The sequence below is a fragment of the Melanotaenia boesemani genome, chromosome 9, assembly GCF_017639745.1.
Source record: "Melanotaenia boesemani isolate fMelBoe1 chromosome 9, fMelBoe1.pri, whole genome shotgun sequence".
Taxonomy (NCBI): Eukaryota; Metazoa; Chordata; class Actinopteri; order Atheriniformes; family Melanotaeniidae; genus Melanotaenia; species Melanotaenia boesemani.
The window spans coordinates 30,245,140-30,268,660 of record NC_055690.1 but is presented as its reverse complement, the minus strand read 5'-3'; the positions used below and the strand labels follow the sequence as shown (position 1 = coordinate 30,268,660).

The 23,521-nt window shown below is 40.5% G+C and overlaps 1 protein-coding gene across 1 annotated transcript; it reads right to left on the bottom strand.

Annotated features, from left to right (window-relative positions):
• Positions 1-747: 747 nt before the first annotated feature.
• On the bottom strand, positions 748-15,216 carry ywhae1 (tyrosine 3-monooxygenase/tryptophan 5-monooxygenase activation protein, epsilon polypeptide 1). The gene is made up of 6 exons (XM_041994470.1): positions 14,988-15,216; positions 13,614-13,813; positions 12,961-13,067; positions 10,474-10,680; positions 10,143-10,279; positions 748-1,647 (listed from the first exon to the last, which is right to left on the bottom strand). Exons 1-6 carry the CDS (start codon positions 15,049-15,051, stop codon positions 1,595-1,597), a joined length of 768 nt encoding a protein of 255 aa, XP_041850404.1. The 5' UTR covers positions 15,052-15,216; the 3' UTR covers positions 748-1,594.
• Positions 15,217-23,521: the final 8,305 nt, after the last annotated feature.

Genomic DNA, 23,521 nt, shown 5'->3' with positions numbered 1-23,521 from the left:
TTGAAGCGGTTTCTCCTTTGTGGAGCAGAAATGGGTTGAATACACTTTTAAGGAATTTAATCTGCATTTACACTTTCCCTGAAATTTTAGTCTGTTCATTCTGTTCGCTAAAAGGTTGGCGGCCATCAAAACCGAGCTCAGAACAGCATCCTTGGTCGACACTGCTCCCTCATGGATCCCAGTAGCTCGGCTTGTCCACAGCTCCACCTCTACAAACAGAACAGGCTGAAGCTCCCCATGCAGAAAGAAAGACGTTACTGTGACCGGCTGTTGCTTGCTGCCTGCTTTCTGCATGACATGCTCCTTCACTTTCAGCTGGGAGGCTAAATTTAGGTCGGGCAGCTCTGGCTGTCGCAGGTGATGTAACAGAGGCACAGAGTGCAACTGAAACTCAGAGGGGGTAAAAGGTCAAAGCTTGAGAGCTCTGTTACAGCAAACACGTACGAGTCAGAAATTTCCTGCCTTTTAATAGGAAAAAAAACACAAACAAGTGAGCTTGTAATTTTTTTTTAATTTAGATTGTTTAATGTTAATTCCATGCTGTGTTTCAGTAAGAATACAGATTCCCTGTTTGTGGCTCCAGTCAGATATCCAGTAGTACAATCCAGCTCCAAGTTACACATAAAGAAGCAAAACTGGAAGCGCGACGAAGAAAGAACACAAATTTGATCGTAGAGGAGTTTCAGTATAAAGCAGGGGAGACGCAGCAGAAAGCATCGTGTTAGTTTGTGTCATCAACAACCATCGTTTTCTGGGGCTCTCTCTTCTTCTAAACATGTCAAATCTCCCAAGTTTTCTTTTTTTTTTTCTTTTGTTTTTTTTAAAATTAAAATCAACAGCCTTCAAAGATTCAGCATGTGTACACGATTACAGTATGTCAGCACAAAATACAGTCCGAGGACATCTACAAAACATGACGACAGAATCACTACGGTGGAAAAAGTAAGCACTTCTTTGCCCCACGTGGATATCGAAAATTTTGCCAACTTCCTCTGAAAAACCAAGTTAAAAAGAAGGGCGGCTGTGGCTCTCAAACCGCCCGTAAAAAGGTCAAATAATCTGCTCGACATTTCACTAAAAACAGATAAAATAGCTCCCATAACTAATATTAAACATTATCAGTAATAAAAGTTAATTTCTGTAATTACATTAAGAAAAAAATCTCAATACATCCAGCAACTGATAAAAATATTGAGGAAAAGCAAAAACAAAAATACAATAATGAAAACAAAGATACATGTTCAGAACCGCTTGTACCAGGACAAAAACAGCAAACAATCCAGGGACCTCCTGCTTCATCTTCGTCTTTCTAACGTCGTATTTCCTGTCTCAGTTAAGTGGTTTTTTTTCTGACTGATGTAAGGGCTAATATAAAAATAAAAAAAGAGGAGAAAAGAAACATGTTAAACTCGGTGACCCTGCTGGGTCTCAGAGCTGCAGAGGTGGAGAAAAGGAAAAGGGAGGGGAGGTGGGTGACTTGCCAAAAAAAATAAGTGGGGGGGAGAGAGGATGAGGAAGACGAAGGAGAGGTGAGGAGTGTGAGGAGGTGGGGGAAGGCGGGTCATGAGTTGGTGGCTGGGTGGGTGGCGTCGTCTCACTGGGCCTCATCCTCAACGTCTTGCAGTGCCTCTTTGCTTTGTTCTTCACCTGGAGGACAGAAACCGGATGTTAGACACTAAAACCAACCCTCATGTCTGACAGAGAGGAAGCAGCAGACCTCAAAGGTGAACCGATACCGGAGGTGACAGGTGTGAAAACAGACAGCTTGATATCCCAGGACTATTCTGACTGATCTGTGAGCAGCGCTGAGCTGGAGGATCTGAACTGAGTAGCTTAAATCTAAATATCAGACACTGTGGACTTTACAGGTCTGTGTTTTTTAAGTGGTTTGGTTTTTCCTTTAAAACAAACGAAAACAGAAACACTTATTTTCCTGTTTTTGTTTCCTAAATAAAAATGTAAAATAAGATGAGTGATTTATACAGAATGAAATATTTTCTGACTGTTTTGCATGAGCATTAAGAAAATAAAAAATTATTAGAATGTTTCTGATTCCTTAGATACCAAGCAGCTGGACTGATATTTCATAGCTTTTTTAATTTCATTTCCTCCATCTATGGATGCTCTTTATTCCTAAATGAGTTGGGTCGACTGTTCAAGTCCCAGATTTTTTACATTGGAAAACCTTTCAGTGTCACATCAATGATCACTGGGAGTTGCCATTTGATTCCACATGAAGGTAAAATTGTTAAGTGCAGCTTGTTAAGTGCTTTATCTTCGTTTTTCACTGACAAAATTCTGCATGCCGGAGATCCGGCACAGAACTGGAATACTTTCAGCCCGGTTATCAGCTTTTCTACTGGTCTTCCAATTAATAACAGTAATGTTTTCCCATCAATTAGTAACAAAAAAACTGCATAAGAATGGAAATCCCTTCGAGCAGGTTATAACTGTGCCCCAATTCAGGGTCTACACACTTCAAAGGTTCGTTGGTTACACACGTCACTGTGGCGCGCCAAGCACTGTCCCATATGGAAGGTGCCTCCGAATCCACCCTACAAACCCCCACTTCGTTTGGCCTGTAGCGAAGACTACGGGCTCTTTTCTTCCAAAATACATTTTGCACAAGATGGCGGCGGCAAATGAGCAACACAGCTCAGAAAAGCACGTTTTTAGTTTACCTCACTTTAGTAGAAATGTGACAAAACCGAATACATTGAAAACATGTTTGATGTGCACTACGAAGCACACCACACACTAACCGATTCTTCAGCAGAGTGTCCAGTTCTTCACGCTCAAAATTCCAAATCTCATGTATTCAAACGTAACTTCAGTGTAAACAAACATGGCGGATGAACAACAAGAAGCGATGATGATTGTTTTCGGCCTCTTACTTTCCAGAAAAAAAATACACAAAAAGAAAACCGATTATGGAAAGTCATGGAGAGGGCGGGAATGTGGGCTGTACGCATTGCAGTGCGAGTTGGAGGTGAGTAAAAATTGTATCTCAAATCGTTTGGAGAGCAGGACTTTGCACTAGATAGTAGCACCAGTGCTAGCAAGTCAAAAACGTCAGGAAAGTTACCGCAACCATTGTAAACCCCTCTTCCGTCAGTCAGCTGATTCAGCTCGTGTCTTGATTGGCTTTTTCCGGTACATGTGACATTACACACTGTGCGTGCTCGGAACACCCACACACACTACAGGATTTCTACTCGCAAATATTGAAGATGTTCAATATTTACAATCTCTCCTTCCAATGCCTTCCAAGCGAATCAGACCAGAAAAAAATCACTTAACACATACCAAACCACAGGAAAATCGGGCACAATGTGGTTTGCAAACATCAGACAAACGGGCCTTTGCTGGCTTTCATTGTAAGGAGGAATCAGGACAAAAATCGGCCCAATTATCCTGTAGTGTTTACCTGCCTTAAGCCACCAATCTTGTGTATGATCCTGTGTCAATAAATCACGCTTAACAGTTCTATATGGTAATATATATGGAACTAGGACAGTGGCGTAAGTTTTATAACTTGTATCTGTAGCGGCTGGTTAGCTCAGGCGGCAGAGCATCCGTCTCCCATGCGGGACAAGTTCAATTCCCCCGGGGGACAAATATTAACACTTTCCAGTTGGGTCCTTAACGCTACTGCCTAACCACTGAAAGTCGCTTTGGATAAAAGTGTCTGCTAAAAGACTGTAATGTAATCTCCATATTTGAAAGTGGAACAAGTGTAGGTACAAATCAAATCAAGTACGGATTAGTTCTGCAAATCAAAAAGTACAAGTGGGCTTTCCAAGTACGAATCATTTCTCCCACATTTCATGTGCCTAGTCAGGAAGCACTCAGATTTCCCTCATCCCTAACCAATCCCAGAGGGAGTGTGAATCCTGTCTCCACACCCAAACAATATATGGAAATGTTTGACCCAGGTCAGTGTGGCTGCCAAAGCTCCCTAAAGGTGACTCGGTTAAAGTCAAAGGTTTCTTTCTGGAGATGAAAAATACGTCTCTGAAAAAACATGATGTAAAACCTGGTTGTGGTCACAGATGACCCTCCTCTCTCAGTGAGTGGGATTAAAGAAAATCTGACTGGTTGAGTAGCTGTGTAAAATGTGTTTTTTTAACCGCTAAAATTAACTTGTATTTTTTAACTTGCAGAGTTAATCTGTACTTGTAGATTTGATTTTTATGTGTACTTATTAGACTTACAAAACTGTGGATACAATTTAAAAAACTTAAGTCACTCTCCTAGCTCCCTGTCTTGGAGTTAAATAGTCAACTCAACTCGTGTTAAAGAGCTGCAAGCAGCCATTTTTCCTCCATTTTCACAAATCAGAAAACAGATAACTTATCAGAAATAAAAACAAGAAAACAAGTTGCTTTTCTGTTTTTGTTTTCCTCCATTGTTTCAAAAGGAAAAAAACTGCTTCATAGTAACTTCAGTAAATCTCTGCTGTTTTCCTGTATTAAAACCACTTTTTTTTGTTGTTTTTTTGTTTAATGTTGAAACCATAAGTGCAGCTGAGATTAAATTTAATAAAGCAGATTTAGAAGTGTCAGATTTTTTTTATGATAAAAAAAAATTTGCTTGAAAGGGATCTCTGACAGTAAAGTATGAACAAAAAGTACCAGAAAATATATATTCACATAGTTTGAATTAAAGTCTGTAACACAGACCAACTATTTTATAAAAAGCAGTAAAAGCAAAGTGAGGGAAAAACAACTAAATAATTTCACACCAAAACAAACATGCTTTTCCACCTGAACATCTGAACCCAGCTTTCTTCTGACACATTAAACCTGGACATGTTGGACCTGGGATGGTGTGTGCAGGCAGTCACACATGCTAATGAGGTGATCTAAGTCACTGATTATGGGTATAGACAGGTTCAACAGGCAGGTGTAAAGACACACACACACTCTCTATACAACATGAGTCAGTCTGAGTTTGACTATCTGGTCACTTTTCATGAGACTGTGGAGGAAGATCAAAGATCATTAACTTCTACAAAAAGTTCAACCACCCAAATAAATGAGTGACAAAGAAACAGGTGAGTGGACTATTATTAATGTGAGCCAGTGCCAACATGTGAGACACACACAAATACACACACACACACAGAGCAAGGCATGGGTGAGCAACACTTACAAAGTACAGTTAACATGGGAAATGAACAGGTTTGTTTCCTTTAGGACTCTACAGCAGAGGGAATGAGAGAAAGACAAGAGAGGGGATGAGTGTACAACAGTATGGAAGCTCTCCAGCTGCTGGAATGAATGAAGAAAGAAAACAACTAAAGCGTGTCTGATTTTATATCAAAACCATGTTATTTAGTACCAGTTGACACCTGAATGCATCGTTTTCAACATGGCCTCTTGTGTGTAATCACCGTCGCCTGCTCTGATGGACGGGCTCAGATAAACATCTGAACTTTGTATACAATCTGCTTTCCAGACAGGTCAAAAACATTTCAGTTTTTCCTGGAAAAGGACCAGTTTTCTTCCTTTCCAAAAACTCTGACAGCAACACAAACGTAAAACTTTTCTCAAATGTAAAACTTAAATGAAGGAGAAAAACGTCTGTAAACCAGTATTTCAAAAGTGATAAATAAACTTTATTAAGGTTATGAGGGGAATCAAACTGTATGTAAAGGTTGGCATCACAGAAACTGCTGCTCTAGGTAGTGGTTCTGTCATCGCTTAGCTGATTCTGAGACGCCAGCTGGACGTCAGCACACAGTGATGCAGTGCTGAGCTGCCTCTGCTTTGATTGTGTGAATTAGAAGGACCAGCAGCAGGTTATTAAGGATATGCCAATAAGGTGCAACTGATGTGTGAAAACAGCTTTAAACACAAGCAGACAGTAGCTAGCTAGTTAGCATGCTAACTTACACTTAGATACAGATGTCATACCTTCTGTTGACCTTTTTTTGTTTGCTTGTTTTAATCACTTTTATATCACAAACCGTATAACTGCTAATGTCATGTATCCTGTCTGAAAGATGTCTGTTTATGCGCAGGCAAATAGAAAGTATCCCGAATAATCTTTAAAACCCTGTTTCCACCAAGAGGTCCAGCTCAGTACACCCAAAGGTGCGAGAATATCTGTTCCGAGGTGTCCTACTTTTTTGAGACAAGGGATGTCTCAATTACAGATTTTGTTGGTACAATTAACTCAAACAAATAATCACAATTTTACGATTATCTCAATTATTATGTGTTATTTAATTTCACATCACTATAAAACGGGAAATCATATGAATACTCCTTACAGATCCTAAAGTTTTATTTTATTTATTTCTATCTTTAGACGTTTAGATTTTCTAATGTATCGAGACTTCTTCACACGAGATATAGAATAAGGGAATATTGTTTATATCGAGATAGCTTGTTTTGAGTTAAAATGACTGTGGCAGAGCCGCCGTTTTCCCCTGATTTTCCTTTCCCTGTCTGCCTCTCACACAATTTCACTCCTCCCACCTCTGTGGAACAGCAAGACCTGCCCCCATCACCTGAGACTCCTCTCGGAGACATGTGTGTGTGTAGCCTACTACAGCGACAGCATCACATCATGGCCACGGACACAAATGGAGGAAAGTTCAACACAGAATTTGTTGGTAAAAAGAAGAATAACGGCTCACTGATATGGAGGTGGTTCGGATTCTTAGTATCTGATGAACAGCAGAAAAATGTGTTCTGCAGAGTGTGTGGGGAAAATGTCCCCACCAAAAGTTCAGCACAAAGAGTGTGTTAAACTGCGTGCCGCAACTCAAACAGTAAAGTCTCATAAGCTATCTGTCCCAAAACAGACCACTCTGCAGAACTCAATGACTAGTTCAGTCCCTTACAAGCGGAAAAGCAGCAGGAGGTGCAACATTTCAACGGCCGTGGTGTGTCACTTCGCCAAAGACGTGGTCCCCATTGCAACAGTCGAGCAACCTGGCTTCACAGTTACTAAAAACCTTTGACCCGATATACCAGCTGCCCAGCAGAAATTATTTTGCAAAAGAAGCACTACCTAAAATGTATACAGAAGTGAAAGAAATTCTGGCTGCCCGGCTCTCGAAAATACGACCCTTTGCTCTGACTACTGACATGTGGACCAGCAGGACCTGCGGGCAGTTGCTTGTCTGATGTTGTTATTTTGCATCTATTTCTATTTTGTTATTTGATATTTGCACTAAGATAAAAGGTGCACTGATTTAGTAATTGAGATGTTTCACAACCTGTTTACATGTTTGCTCATTTTCCCAAAAAAGTTTGAACACTACACACAAGAGGAAAAACTTATAGTAAAGACATCATTTTTAAAAATGGCTTTAACAGCAAACTGACCTCTTTTTTTTTTGCTATTTTTATATATTTGTATTGCAATATTGCATTTTTTGCACAACTGTATTTGTGATGGTTATTTAAAAAGCATTTTCATTCATTTGGTTTTAGTAGCATTTAATTTATTATACATCACAGTATTTAATAGTGATTAATGGTAGAATTAAGTAATTCTGGCATCCCAATTTGGGACCCTTCTGGTGGGATCCAATCTTGTGAATCCAATCTATTGACTGGTCAAAAGAATTATCACTTCCTGTGTAACCTGGCAAAAGACAACAAAGCAGGAATATCTCCATATTTAAATATGTAGTGATTTTGTTTTTTAAAGCCACATGCTGCCAAGAAAAGACAGACTGCTGATATCCACTATTCTCCTCTGCTCTGTGCCATGCTCTTCTCCTTCAGACTTTACGATGAACTCATGTAAACTAATTTTACATATTTATGCACATGTTTATGTACATATTTATTTACTGTACATACTCTGTCAGACCATATACTGTACATATTATTACTTGTGTGTGTTCTTTTTTATATCACCTGCGTGCTTTTGCTACTGCACTGCAACAAAGCAATTTCCCCACTGAGAGACTAATAAAGGTTTTTTCTTATTCTTATTATTCTTCACGGAAGGTGTCACACCACTATGACATCGCACTTAAGGCGGATTTATGGTCGCGTGACGTCTGCGTAACTGCTGCAGCCCCGCAGAGGCTCGACGCGCATCTCTCCCAGACCTGACGGCACCCCTACTATGCAGAAGGTTACACAGAGGTACTCCCTTGTGATTGGTCAGTTTGGGATCACGTGTTACTGGATATCTGGATCTTCTCGCTGAATTTGTGTGGTAACCACAGTTTTTAAAAACAATAACCAGTGGATCAAGTTGATGAGAAACTGATCGAATTAATTCTTTGTTTTCTTTCAATAGCTAATAAAGACACTGAACCACACTGGACGCCACTGTTTTTTTTAAAACAGAAAATACCTACCAAACTGAAGTGAACCATCAAAAGAACTCCGAACTGGTGAGTTTACCAGCCGATACCACCACTGCTGCCACCTTCAGGTTAGGAGGAGAAACTGCAACATGACACCAAAACGACGTGTACCCCCTACGCTCGAGTGCGAGAGAAAACTCACCAACGTCAGTTCGCCGTAACCGACCGCACACAAACGTCACGCAAGCATAAATCCACCTTCAGGGCTGGGTATTACCACTAATTTCATGGATCGATTCTACATTTATTCATTTACAGATATTCATGTAACAGCTACTTTTGTTGAATATTAGAGACATTCTCAGATAACCTTTTCATAAAACACTGAGCCCGTTTATATGATCATCAAAATCAGGTATCTTGGAGTTACTGTAATGATCTGATATGACATGTCTACATGCACTTCTGAAATACCATCTTTGAAAGACCGTTGTGTGCATTTACAGGTCAGTGTTTCCTCCAGGTTCACAGCCAGAAATGTGGTGATTAAAAAAGTTAAATGTCCTGATGAAGACCGTTTCATTCAGCTCTGAATATTCTCACAGTTCAGATCTCAGAAAACAAGACTTAAAAAGAATACTGGATCATTTTAAGCTGCAGTGTAACTCAGAAATTACCACAAAGACTTTGAATGCTTGTTCAGATGTGATGGGCATGATGTTCTCGGCGCAACACTGGAGCAGGAGAAATACTCCGGCTGCTCCTTACTGGAGCAAGAGTGTTTCCACCTTCTTCTCCCTGGGAGAATTTTTAAAAGTCTATTTTTGTCTGATTTTCAGCTGGTTGACATGTTTTCCGACATGCTCTCTGTCTGCTGACGGAGGTGTGATCGCCCGTGTGTGCGCGCTTGTGTCTATGTGTGACATCAGGGCAGAACTCCAGCGAGCAGCTGCGACAAGCCATCATGTAAAAGGATAAATAACATCAGGCCGTTTAGGTTAGTTTTTTGTTTTTATAAAAGTACGAAGTGTAAGCCTGTTCCAAGTGAAATGAGACTTTAAATGACTTATGTTAGATCGAAATAAATAACTTTAACCTTGTAGTGGGGGAGGTGGGTCTGCTAATGTGAGAGGTAATAAGCTGCTATATAGATTACAGGTAAATGTAATCCAATAGTAAATGAAAAAAAAATCTAAATTTGGAATTATCTCAACCAGAAAAACTGATGTTTGGATGGAAGCGACACAGGCAACCTTTCAATTGTGCATATTTGCTAAGGACTCACAGAGCATCAGTAAGTCGTGTGAGCATCTTTTTAAATACTAGCCCTACTTTCAAGATGCCACAGCTGTAAGTACATTTTAAATGAGCTTTGATGCAGAGAAGGCGATGGTGTTTCTGGATCCTGTTCACATATAGCTTCTTGGTATGATAAGAGCGTTACCCTGCATTTGTGGATTTCAGGGTGAACTCTGTTCACAGACAGTGATTTCTAGAAGCGTTTCCAGCTCAAAGCTCACCGACATCCACATCAAGGCATTCTGTTTTTATTTACTTTTTACACAGTACACAGCTTCTTTTGGGGGGACCGAGGATCCTTCATATCAGAACGAAATTACCCTCTCTGTGGCTTCTTAAGTGTGGACACTGAACAACTGTAACAGCAGTTATATGGACGAAATGAGTGAATAAAGTGAAGATCAATCAAGTTGCTTTACAATATTACTACAGATTATAAATTTATAGAGAGAAAATAAGTTTTTCATGGTTAACAGGACGAGTGAGTTAGTTGATCAGTATTGAGATTTAGGTCGACAGAGGAGCATTACACTGTGGTTTTTTTGTGGTTTTAGCATCCTACCTTCTCCCTGCATGTCTGAAGTCCATAGTGTCAGGTTGTCACGTAACAACTGCATGATAAGTGTGGAGTCCTTGTAACTTTCTTCACTCAGTGTGTCCAGTTCTGCGATGGCGTCATCAAATGCAGCCTTCGCCAACCTGAAAAAAAACACTCCTGCTTAAATCCTAATAAACTTACACCTCTATTAAAATATACTGTCTATTAACATGCTGTATCTAAACAGTGTTTACTAGGCGCAGTCAATACATATCCCTTTATTTAAAGGCTCAAACGGGCTTCACAAGCAGACATTCAGGAAAACGTATTGACTCAATACTGAGGAGACAGTAACCTGCAGGCGCGGTCGGGTGAGTTTAGGATCTCGTAGTAGAAAACAGAGAAGTTGAGGGCGAGGCCGAGGCGGATGGGGTGTGTGGGTGGCAGCTCTATCATGGCCAGATCCGTAGCGGTTTTGTAGGCCACCAGACTGTTCTCTGCTGCCTCCTTTCTGTTGTTGCCAGTGGCAAACTCTGCCAGGTACCGGTGGTAGTCGCCCTTCCTACACATGAAAACATAAAAAAGGACATAAATGTGTATTTGCAATGTGGCAAATGTGATATTGCACTAATATAATAAGAACATTAACATTAATGTCCTAGAGAACTTCAAATTTTCTGACCCGTCCTGTATAGAAACAATTATATCAAATTATCTCATGTAAAATGACCTACATCGATATTCACTCAGAAAAAAAATCAAAGATATGCTGAGATGCACTTTGTTTTTCTTGAGTTCTGGTTACTGCTCAGCTTATTCAACTGGACCACCGTCTTTGTCCCAGTATACAAGAGAAGAAAAAGAAAGGTCTTATGACAGAGTTGTGCCCAATTCCATAATGATAATATTTAAGCAGGCACCAAACTAGATGAGCAGTGAATAATGTCAAAACCAAAGCAAACTGTGTCCTGAGTTAACAACTGCAAACATGTTAGCGCTACCTAGATGTGAAAGTATTGGTATGACTGCACATTCACGTTGTCAAGTCTCATCAGAACCAAAGTCAGGGGAATTTTGGAGGCTGCACTGCAGATGGAGCAGAACCGGCTTTACCAAAACACTTCTGAGTTTAAAAAAAAAAAATCATGCATGTCCCAAACTGCTAAGCTAAGTATTTACTAGAGTTGCACAATGTATAAAAAAATGTACCTTTATCGCAATATTAGCCTGTACAGTAAACAATTTGCAACAACTCCCTAAACTGCACAAAGAGTAGTCTCTATTTTAATATTTTAAGGAAATGATGTGATGCTGTCCCAAACGCTGCTGTGCATTCATGCTGTGTGGCAAATCGAACGGACTCAAATGTTACTGTCCTGGATGCTCCGTGTAGATGCCAGTGTCTTTGCCAATACAGTACATAGAATGACTGGTGTGGTGGTGGTGAAAGGTAACAAGAGAAGCAATGAAAAAGTGGTGCAGAAAAACTTGTGGCTAAACAGAAAAGCATGTCAGCTATTTGGAACTATTTTGGTTACAAGTGAGACGACATACTACAAACACAGCAACTCTGTAGGACATGCTGGATACTTGCGACAACCACCAGAGAAATGTGTTAAATCTCCGCTGCCACCTACAGTACAGCCACAAGGAGCTATAGATGAATCCAGCAGCTGTTTTGTGTGTTACGTCTTCTTGTATGAGTCTAACTACCTCGCATCTACCGACATTGACAGCGGCATGGATACCTGGACTGATGACGTTAGGCAGTGGTCTACCACTTATGTTAGACATGAGTGGATTAATGTAAATTTTGCTTAGTTTGAAAATAAAAAATTTTAATAACTGACAATCTACACTGGAATATAAAACACAGATATCCTTATAATGTATCAAAAGTTTGTAAAGAAATCACTTTAAACTCTTGCAAAGGCTGTCAATTTCCTATTTTATCTCTAGTCCTTAGGCTTTATGAAATTAGTGAATACATTCTCTTAATGACTTAATCATTTTTAAGAAGAGTTACTAAAATCTGGTGTTCGCTAAACAACGCTACTAGTAGTATTATGGCATTAACGAAGACCCATGCATGAAAGTTTTGTGAGTGGGGTAAATTTAGTTTTTTAATTGCAGATCATATCATCACTGCAACTTTCAACTGTGTTATTGCCCATCACAAGTTTTCAACATTTCATGCTGCCCTAGTATTTACTGAGGCAGAAAATATGAAGGCATTATGTTGGTTAGGCAATGATGTGTAATGTTAATACAACTGGAAACACAAATCAGCCAACAGAACTGAAAACAGGCTGATTTCAGTCACTGCCCAATAATTCCTAATATTTCTAATTATGAAAAAACAAAGCTACTTTGGTGGGAGGACAGATAAAATCAAAAGAAAGAAAACTTCATGGTGGTTTGACGGCTTGCTGCCAACTGACTGTACTGGGTTTTATTACTATTGATTCTTTTAATGCTTTCAGCTTGTTTTATTATTTTTTTCGTCCTCTTCCTCCTTCGTTTTACTGAACATTAATGTTTTTATGTTAAAATAATTTTTTTGTGATAAAGTAAACATTTCATTAAAGGTCCCATATTATGCAAAATTCACTTTCTAAAGGTTTCTTAACAGTCACGTGTCCTCATAGCCTGTGTATGAGGCCCAAAAATAAGAAAATTCTGACACATCTCTCACTTGCTTGCTCCACTTTTTAGCAAATGCGTGCTCAAACGGTTGAGTCTGAGATCTTTCCCTTTGTTACCTCACAAAGGGAAATAACTGCTAGTGGATCCTGTCAATGTCAATTGATCTGGTCATTAACTTTTGGGGCAGGACTCTTACATTTTGTTGTAGAAGACCTTCGACTCTCCCATGACTGCAGAGGGGAGTAGGTGCCTCTCCAGTGCATCCAGAATGTCACCACAGATAGACTTCAGCTCATTTTCAACCTGCAAGAAAAACACAATTTATTCAGCCACAAACAATATTTTAATTATTTACAAAGGAAGATTTAATTGCTGAGATTTTTCTTTTGCATTGTCCTTCTATTTAAACTCCATGCCAACAGCATGTTTAAGGTCAGTTTTAATATTTTGCACACATTTTATATACAAAATAACTCGTTGTTTGATCCTGACCAGGAGCTGGAATGGTTATACAAAAGATGTGTCCCCGAAGGGAAATTAAATGTATTCATCTCTGCATCCCATTAGATCAGCAACTGCAGTCCAGCTGCTTCTCTCATCTCTGACACACTCTGGCCTCTCCCAGAATGATGGCAGCTCTTATTTCCCCTCATAAAAGCAAGACTGAGTGGAGGCAGGACTTGTCGGCTATGACTCAGAGGCAGTCTGTCCAGTAGTGCCATTTACATGAGTGTGATGTCACACTCACAGTGCAAATCTGAGATGCTTGAGAATGAAAAAAAAAAAATATTTCACAAAGTCTAAATACAAATTCTAATCTTGACCACAAAGCCTCATTAAATGTTTTACCGTTTGCCTGTATTCCCGGATCATCTTCAGTTTCTCTTCTCCACCCTTGCTCTCTTCCCTCTGTTCAATACTGCTGATTATTCTCCAAGAGGCTCTCCGAGCTCCGATTACATTCTTGTAGGCCACCGATAGTAGGTTCCTCTCCTCCACTGTGAGCTCCACGTCCATGCCAGCCACTTTCTTCATAGACTCCACCATCTCTGTCCAAAAGACCAAAGTCACACTGCTTTTGAGTGTGTGTTATCTTGAATGTAACATGGCATTATCAAAGCACTGTATGTACAATGTAATTTAATTGGGTTTCTGGCTGCTAAGCAAAACTTCACAATGACAGATTTTAGAGGTGACAGAAACTCTTTCTAATCATCCATCAATCCAGAAAACAAATAAGCTGAACTATCAGTGCTAACAGACAGTGTACAAACGTTTTATAATATGATAATAACAAATATAACTGGGACAGTCTAAGGCAGCTGCTAATGTATTTTATTTAATATTTTGCTCTTAAAGTTTATTTTTCAGCGTGGTAATGTGTGCTAACCTACTGCAGAACAACATACATTCCAGCAAGGTTACCATTTAGTGATTAAACCCTAAATCACTCTAAGTACTCTGGGTCCAAATCCCATGAATGACTCATGGTGCATTCGCCTAACGTTACCAGGCAACATATGACCGGTGATAAAGACACTCGTCTAAAAACAGCCTCTCCAAGACCTGTAATGGTATGACACTGACAGGAATGTAAAGAGAAGAGGTAGTCATCTTCGCCAATCGATCTTTGCAACCTGCCTGCAGGGGAACACCCCACCAAAAGAACAGCTGCCCTCCCACCCGCTGATAACACCCAGCAGACTTCAGGCAGATACTGCTTCGGTGTTTAAGCTGACAAGCTAACAGAACGCGTTAAACTTGTCAGGTTAATATAATTACTAAGCTAGAAATGTCACAGTGGGTGTTGCTTGTAGTTGTTAACTGGAGGAATAGTTCAAGTGTTAAGCTACAGGGCTAGCATGGTGCAGGGGAGGCAACTCCTGACAGCTCACGCTTCACTTATCCGCCATTTTGTTATAGCCCCAACGCTCATGTAAGCTAATGTCTCTCACATCCGTGATGTTTTAGTAAAGCAAAAAGGCCTCCAGTACTGGATAATGATTTAACATTACGACAATATCTTACAACAACCAGCTATATATGATGTCAACAAATGGTTAGGTCTAAAACACTGGTAGTAGCCAGACTAGCCCCTTAGCTAGCGACGGCTAACACTGAGCTAGCGCTGCTCCGTTAACGCTAGCTTGTTCACAGTGAGAGAGAAAAAAAGGGAGAGCCGAACACGTCCCACTCTGAGCCGGCCCTCAACGTGTGGCTTACCGTCATATCGCTCTGCCTGCTCGGCAAGTTTTGCCTGATAAACTAGATCTTCTCGTTCTCCCATTGTATATCAAGATTCAGATACTGCAGCAAACTTGAAAATCAAAGTGACAGATCTGTAGTGGAAAAACACGGTGGCGTGCCAGGTCTGTCGGCAGTTCCTAGAAACTAACTGGTCGATGAGAGGTGTTCCGCCCCACCGGCAGCGCTGGGATGGGATAGAGTAAAGATGGCTGCCGGTTTCATCCGGGTACTGCAAAACGTATAATTTACTTTCCCCCCCCCCTCTTTTTGGTGTTTACTGGCGGTCGGCAAACAAAGTTAAGGTGCACTAAGGAGTGTGGATTAAGAAAACAGAACATCTCTACAATAAACAAGCGTGTTTCCCCTAATCCATTCCTAACTATGCTCTTTACTTTTGATTACTGTGGGCAGCTTAATGATATTATTACACTTAATTTATTTATTAAACATAATTTATTATTTGCATGTTTATTGCCTTTTACTCCGTTATTATCGTAATTATTAAAAGTAATTACACACACACACACACACACACACACACACACACACACACACACACACACACACACACACACACACCATATGTATATATGGGTGTGTGTGCGTGTGTGTGGTGTGTGTGTTTTAGCAACTGGGGGTATTCCAAGAATTTTGTCTGGAATACCACCCTGGTCTGTATGGAGGAATGAGACTGCCAAGATCAAAAATAAATACAGAAAAATAAAAATGGCTCAATAAATAAATTGATTAGCCAATAAATTATATATAAATCCTGAAAAATCATTTTGTCCATAAAGGAATCTATAACTTAACAAATTTATATTTCTGTTGTCATTTTCAACTGCTTTAATTTAACTTCATATTAGTACTACTGAATTACTTTTCTGGGTTATTTTTAGTTTATTTATTTAATTGTTTTCAGGTGCTTTTCAAAATTTATTTCCGTCTTTATTTTTATGCCAGTGTTTATTTTTGCATTATTTCTAATTTACATGTGCTTATTTTCTAAATGATTTATTTCTATATTCTATTTTCATCTAACATTTTATTTATTTATTCATTTATTGACACTTTTTAAAAATCACGGTCATATTTATGTCATTCTGAGCCAATAGGGGATATGGGGAGATTTTTTTCTTTTTTGTTACCTCACAATTAATTTGCATTCATTCACAACATTTTTGTGTTACCATGCAATACTTTTGCATTTTTCTTAATAAGTTTTGTGTTTCCCTCACGAAAAGGGGTGATCTGAGAGACACTGATTACACAGCTACGAGAGTGCACACATGCTGTTAAAGCCGTTTTGCTAAGTTTCTGTAGGTGTTTCTGGTCTCATCTGTTCCTCTTAGCATCAAATCATAACACGAACATACACCTGACATTATGTCCATGTTAATTGAGGAGGTATGTTGTGCAGATTAAGAGGTTTGCTGTAATCAGAAACCGTATCAAGCATGTTGCGGCTTTACTGGTTTGGCAACTCTTGTTTAGACTGTAATTGTAGATATACTTGTGATTTAAACTCCAATTTCCATTCATTTTCATGGCTGAATTATTTAAATGCACAATACTGTTTATTATTAAGAATTAAGACATTGTTAATTGTGTCAAAAACAATAATAAACAATGATGGCTCTTGTGGCTCTTCTGGCTCAAAAAGGATAATTTTAACCTTCTTTCTTAAATATAGACTATTTTGTGTGCACTCTTCTTCAGAAGCGTCATCTTGCCGCTGTGATAATTTGACCCAAATTGTAACTAAAACTAAATGCAAATCAAATGTGTAGAAATTAACTTTAGCAGCACAGACAAATAAGGACATGGGAATTTTCCTGATATGGATTAAGGCACCCAGAAACAAACTAGGGCCAAACAGGATAATTTTTATTATCAGGTAATCTCTGTCATGGAAATTAAAGGGCTACAACACTTAGTGTAAGTTTATAGATACACATGTATGGAAAAGAAACTATTATTGAAGTGGGCTGAAGAGGGTCTGGTCTGATCACAGATAGGTCAGGAATGAGCAGGAGAGGAAGAGCACTGCCTGAAATATTGGCACACATTAATGGAAAGATAAGTCAGATGACAGAAAAAACTTTAGGTTAATCAGGATAAAGTACAGACAAAAACATCTCTATATAATAATACTTTATCCAGCATATAATAAGGAATCTGAATTGAAATATGTCTCCTCTAATGCAGGCAACACTACAGGCTCTGTTGAGAAAAGGAGCTTGACATGGACTGAGGCTGTGGCAGAGGTTGACCAGGGGCAGAAGGAAGATAGGTTGGAGAGAAAATAGTCACTATTTCTGGAGAAAAGAGCTTAAAAACAAGATAGAAAACATTTATGAATTGATAATGCCTTGATCAATGTTTTTACTTTAGTCAAAGGCAGGAGCTCATAATGCAAACAAAGCATGGAATGGAGAAATGGGGCTTTCTCTAAACATCGTAAAAAGCAAAAAGAAAGTCAGGTTTTCACAAACTCAGATGGTAAAATGTGATGCTAAAATGTGTTTTAGGATCAGTTCAGATATAACCAATGTGGGTTTTTTTTTACATAACTTATGTCTTATATAAAAATTTCTGCCTAGTTTGAAATGTTTTCATGGTTTTATTTTCTAGATGAAAGGCAGTAAAAAAGGAAAATGCCTCAGATGGATAAAGTTCATGCAACATCCTATAAGATTTCTATAAAAATGCATTTTCACAAATAGAATAAAGGTTGAACAAATCAGAAACTGTATTTTAATTAATCCTGATCCTGTGTAGGATATTTCAGTCCAGGTTTGAAGAGTATAAGTATTGTAGTTTTTGATCAGGAGCTGGTCTAATGTGGTTTAGGTTGCTAAAAATTCAGTGGAATGACCCTTCACACATAAGGAATCGGAAGCTAATTTCAGCATTGTCTGTAAGTACAGGGAGGACAATGCAGCTGAGCCTGACTAGCTCTGCATGGCTCTGTTTCTTGTGGTGTTGGGAGGGAAATGGGGGTTTTTAGTGGGTGAAACCCTACAGAAATGCCTGACTTTTAGTAGGAGATTGTACAGGATTTTTGACATGTTCTCTTAGCGGAAAATTACACAGTCACTGATGACTGCTTACTGTTTGGTGTGTATGCAGTCACTGAGAGGTTGTTCCAGCTTTATTTAAATACATATTTCTGTATTTACTTTTGATTTTGGCAGTTTAGGTCTTCCATGGGTCTGCTGTCGGACTCATTGTGATGTATCAGCAGGGCCAGAGCTGTTTCTTAGGTCTCTGGTGGACCCAAGCAAATTTCACAGGGGGCCGTTCTAACCAATGTTCATTGCCCTTTTATTATGATATTTTATACTTATAACAAATACAATAACATGTTAATAATGTTATCTTTTAAGGCTTTATTGTTACACAATCAAATTCTTCAAGTGAAACTTTTAAATGTTCTTTAACAGCTTTCACTTCTACTTATTTCTACTTCAGTATTTACTATTTTTTATTGAATTAACCAGCAGCAATATGATTTAATGTAATTACTGTCACTGTTGCCGTGCTCATGCCATTTCATTGTTCATTGTTTCCTTCCCATAGCAATCAGCTCCTGATTATCCTGACTGTTTCACCTGTTCCTCTGTCTTCATAAGCAGGAGTGTCACCCTAGTGCTTTGTCAGATTGTCTGCAAACCTGTCTGTCTGCTGGGGACTTTCCAGCCTCCTAGTCTCTGCATCTGTCTGTTGGCCTGATCTGACCTGTTTTGGAACTGACCCCAATCTCTGCCTCTGGCCCCTCAGGACACACAAGTTTGGTATCTGATCCCGGCCTGTTTCTCACTAGGATTCTAGATTTCTGGACTGGGACTGCTTGCCCAGTTTTGTCCCTGGACCCTTACTCTGTGAGTACACCTTCACCTGGAATTGGATTTCTGTTTAATGTCTGTGTTGACTTTCAGGCCTGGATAATTTGCTCTACCAGGATTCAATTTAACCCATAGCTTCACCCCACAGCAGTCACTTCTTGGTTTTATTACATGGTAAATGGACTTGTACTTATATAGCGCTTTTCCAGTCAGTTTGACCACTCAAAGCGCTTTACACTACTTATCACATTCACCCATTCACACCCCGATAGGCACATCGGGAGGCAACGTGGGGTTAAGTGTCTTGCCCAAGGACACTTCTGCATGTAGTCAGTGAAAGCCTGGAATCCATCCGCCCAACTTCCGGTTGAAAGACGACTGCTCTTCCTCCTGAGCTACTGCCACCCTATATACATAGCATGTTCTCCAGTCCACTCAGCCCTCTGCCGAAACTTACCTGTTTCCCTCTAGATTCTTGCTCCAGTTTATCTCTCACAGTTTTGGTGCTGCTGCTATGTTTGACATCCCTGGTTCTGCAACGCGCACTTCTACATATGAGTCTCCATTCTTATTCAGTAAAGAAATGTCATCAGTTGAAAAACCCATCTAACCTGGTTCTGTTTCTAGTTCCCTCCAGACCCGCCTTCCTGCTCATCTTGTCTGCGCACTTAATAGTTAAGCTCATTAAACCTTTTACTTATGCTGTCGCTGGTCTTTTGTGAGTCTGCCGCAAACGTTACAGTTCCAATACAGAGAAATAAACTGTGTGCTGAAACCTGCAGCATGACCCTTTAGAATTACATTTACAGCTGATACAGCAAAGAACATGGGTAGTTTTCAGAGGCATTGAGCCTACTGGACATGGAAAATAGACACCACTTGCACACAATAACTTTCATTCATGCACTTTAGTTTTATATATCAGATTTCTTGCCTAAGAATTCTGTAATTTAACATTGTTAGCATTGCATTTAAGATGAACTACATGGCTTTAATTTGATATTCAAGTTGTATTATTTTCAGCCTCCTGACACCCAGGTAGTCATCAGGAGGACAGACTGTGTCCTCAATTCATTGCACTTTAATAATAATGCAAGCATTTCTGCTAAAACTAACCTGTTTCTGAATTCTATCATAAGGGCCACCTGATGAACTCTTGCACACATCTATAAAGATTCAACTCAAGATCCAAGTTCTTTGTCATTATGCAAGCATAAGGAAATTTTGAGGTTTCTCTTGGCTTAAGCACACATAAATAAGAAAATGGAAATGAAACAGGCACACATAAAAAAATTATATAAAATATATAAGAACACATCTATATTTAAAGAAAAAAAGAATTCCCAGCAGACAGTAATATTTACAGGGTGGATAAAGTACATCCTAGTGCAAGGATGGAGGTCTGTGTGTGTGTGTCTGAGAAGGTGTGAATCTTCAGTGTGTGGCTGTAGAGGGTTGGGTGCATGTGCGTGAGTGCTGTAGCGGGGGTGCTATGTAAGTGTTAAACTACAGGGGGGCTATTGCTTTCACATCTCCGGGGAAGAAGCTGTCTGAGTCTTTTTGTGGTGGTTTTAGGCTATGTCCACATGGCACCAAAGCTGGTTCAGGTGTGAAAACGGTGGCGAAAACTTGGGAGAAAGGCTTCCACATCCCCACCACACCGCTGTAGAACATACTACAAGGCTGTGGGGGATGCTAAGAGTAACACGCCAAAGCTAGAGCAAAACCAAGCATGCACAGATAAAAGCTCACTGTGTGTTACAGGAAGTACACATTGGAAGCAGACAAAAGATAGCTGAGGATTCACTGCGAGGCAAAAGAGAAACATTTCTTTGGACAAAAAATGCTTGACTGCAAAGCATAAAAAACTTCCACTCCACTACACTACACTGTCTGCACAGTACCGCAGACGGTAGAGGACTCAGACCTATCCACTTTGGTACCTGGCTCCAGACATGGTCGGTTTCATGGAGGCTAATCCCTGGCTTCGTGGGGATGAAAGGGTGATTTGCTGAAATACTTTTGCGGTTTTGCTGCAATCCGGTGTCGTGGGGACAGCCCCTGAATGTTCCTGTACTGCTTTCCTGATGGAAGCAGTACAAACAGGGCATTGTCCGGGTGGGTGGGGTCAGCTGCAATGCGTCTGGCCCTCTTCTGGACTCGGACAGTGTAGATGGAGTCCAGATCTGGTAGACGGCAGCCCATAATCCCCTGAGCTGTCCTCACCACCAGGGCCAAGTTCCTCTTGTCCTGTGCTGTGCAGCTGCCAAACCACACTGTCACACTGAGACACTGGATGCTCTTAATGGTGACTCTGTAAAAGTTCACCAGCAGCTGAGGAGAAAGTCCCGTACACTTCACCTTCCTGAGGAAGAAGAGACGTTGTTGGGCTTCTTCACCCTGTGTAAAGAGGTCAGAAGAAATGTGGATGCCCAGGAACTTAATGCTGTCCACACACTCCACTGCCTCTCAGTGGATGCAGAGAGGAGCATGCTCAGTCTTCCTGGACCTCTCGTAATCCACTATGACCTCCCTTGTCCTGTCCTGTTGATGTTAAGAACCAGGTTACTCTTGGAACACCATTTGTGAGCTTCTGGACCTCTTCTCATCATTGTTGGATATGAGACCCACCACGTCTGCAGACTTCACAGCCATGTTGGTGGGGTGGATGGCAAAGCAGTCCTGTGTGAAGAGGGTGAAGGGGGCAGGTCTTAGAACCCTGTAGGTGAATTGCAGGCTATTCAGACCGGCAGGGATGGCATCCTTGATGTGCTTTAGGAAGATCTGCTTGAACCACTTCATCATGACTGTGGTGAGAGGTGTTAATCACTGAGGCAGGTAATGGCCTAACACCTTATCTGGACCCGCAGCCTTGTTGATGCTGATCCTTCACAAGGTGGAGGCCACTTGGTGCAGCTGCAGAGTGAGAGACTGATGTGGCCTCTGGCTGTGGAGGGTGAACATGGAGAGTCGAAACATGCAAAGAGCTATTCAAGGTGTCAAGCAGAGTGGGGTCGTGGCTGACCTGCTGGTCTCTGCGCTTGAACTCTGTGATGGTCTTGATGCCTTTGTACATGTTACGTGTGTTGTTGTCATCGAAGTGCTCCTCAATGCACTGCTTGAACCTGAGTTTTGCTGTTCAGCTGGATGCCAGTTTTTCAGTTCTCTGGCAGGCCCTGCCATAAGCCTGTTTGTCTCCTGCTCTGTAGGCTGCGTCCCGGCTTTCATTAGGGACTAAACTGTGCTGTCCACTCATGGCTTCTGACTGGGAAAGACCGTGATTGTCCTTGTGGGTAGAACAGCATCAGTGCAGAAATGAACATAGGACAGCACAGACGACGTGTATTCCTCCAGATCAGTGTCCTCTTTGAACACTCCCCAGTCTGTGTGCTCAAAGCAGTCCTGTAAGGTTGAGGAAGCCTCCTCAGTCCAAACCTGAATGGTTCTGGTGGTGGGTTTGGTCAGGCAGATCAGAGGTCTGTAGGCAGGGATCAACTCCACACTGTGGAGTCCACAGAAATATGATGATGACGAGGAGCTGCTGCAGCCTTGTATGCTCCTGGAATGTTACAGTACATCTGGTCCAAAATATTAATGTCTTTTGTCAAGCGTTTTTGAATTTGTGGAATTTGGGGAGTACAGATTTTAATTTCATGTGGTTAAAGTCCCCAGCCACGATCACAGCCATTTCCGGATTAGCATTCATGTAATCAGGCAGTACAGCTCCCGCAGCACTAACTTAGCATTAGCTAGCTTAGGCATGTAGGCTGCTATGATCACAACCAAACTGAATTCTCTAACCAGTTTAAACAGACTGCACATCACTGCTAGATATTCCAGGTCGGAGGAGCAAAAAGTTTCAATAATGTTTTTAGCTGTACATCACGAATTGTGAACATGCTGCGCCAAAATTCCACCTGTGGTCTTACCTGAGGCTGCAGTTCGGTTGGCACGAAACAGAGTGCCTGGCTAGTTCCACTGCTGGGTCGGGGACATCGTTGTCCAGCTAGGTCTCAGTGAAGATTGCCACACAGCTGTGTTAGCGAGGAGAAGACTAGGCTCTATTATGCTCATTTCAGACTAATTCATTTTAATATGTGAGTCCACAAGAGCAGGAATCAATTAAGGATTTTTCACATACCCCTTTATTTATTTTACATCAAATAAAAAGTTCTTTTATTTGATCAGTTGTTAGGTTGTACCGCATGTTCTTCCTGAAATCCGCCTTGTAATCCTGCCCTCTGCTGGGATCAGGATAATCTTCTTTTGGATCAAAATTATCTGGATCCTACTCAGAAAATTTGAACAAACCAAACTGAGGGAATCCGGATTTCCCTTGTGAACAACCCATTTTCAAAATTTGATCCTATCCGATAACCAAAATCCGAATTGATTACATTTGAACAACTGGGCCTTGGTGATCCAGATTATTGAACATTTTCTGCAGGACTCGCTTTCCATCGACAACGTCAAGTTGAAATGTCTGTTGTTGTTTCCTCATATTTTCCAATGGGAGATTTATGCATATGTCACACATAACTGCGATGGAGGGCAGAGAGTGGGCTGACTAACAGGTGGTCCTACAGTTCAAGCCGCTGATCTGTTTAGTAGGTTCACTTTGACCATCTTTACCGGGTAAATTAGAGCGATTCCAAACGGTTG

Bases quoted from the DNA above. Each gene is read 5' to 3' on its own strand.
- ywhae1 (XM_041994470.1), bottom strand. From the start codon at position 15,051: ATGGGAGAACGAGAAGATCTAGTTTATCAGGCAAAACTTGCCGAGCAG. The intron at 13,068-13,613 runs GTAAAACATTTA...TTTTTCTTGCAG, and splicing joins TCCGGGAATACAGGCAAACG to GTTGAAAATGAGCTGAAGTC. The intron at 10,280-10,473 runs GTTACTGTCTCC...GTTTTTTTTCAG, and splicing joins TCACCCGACCGCGCCTGCAG to GTTGGCGAAGGCTGCATTTG.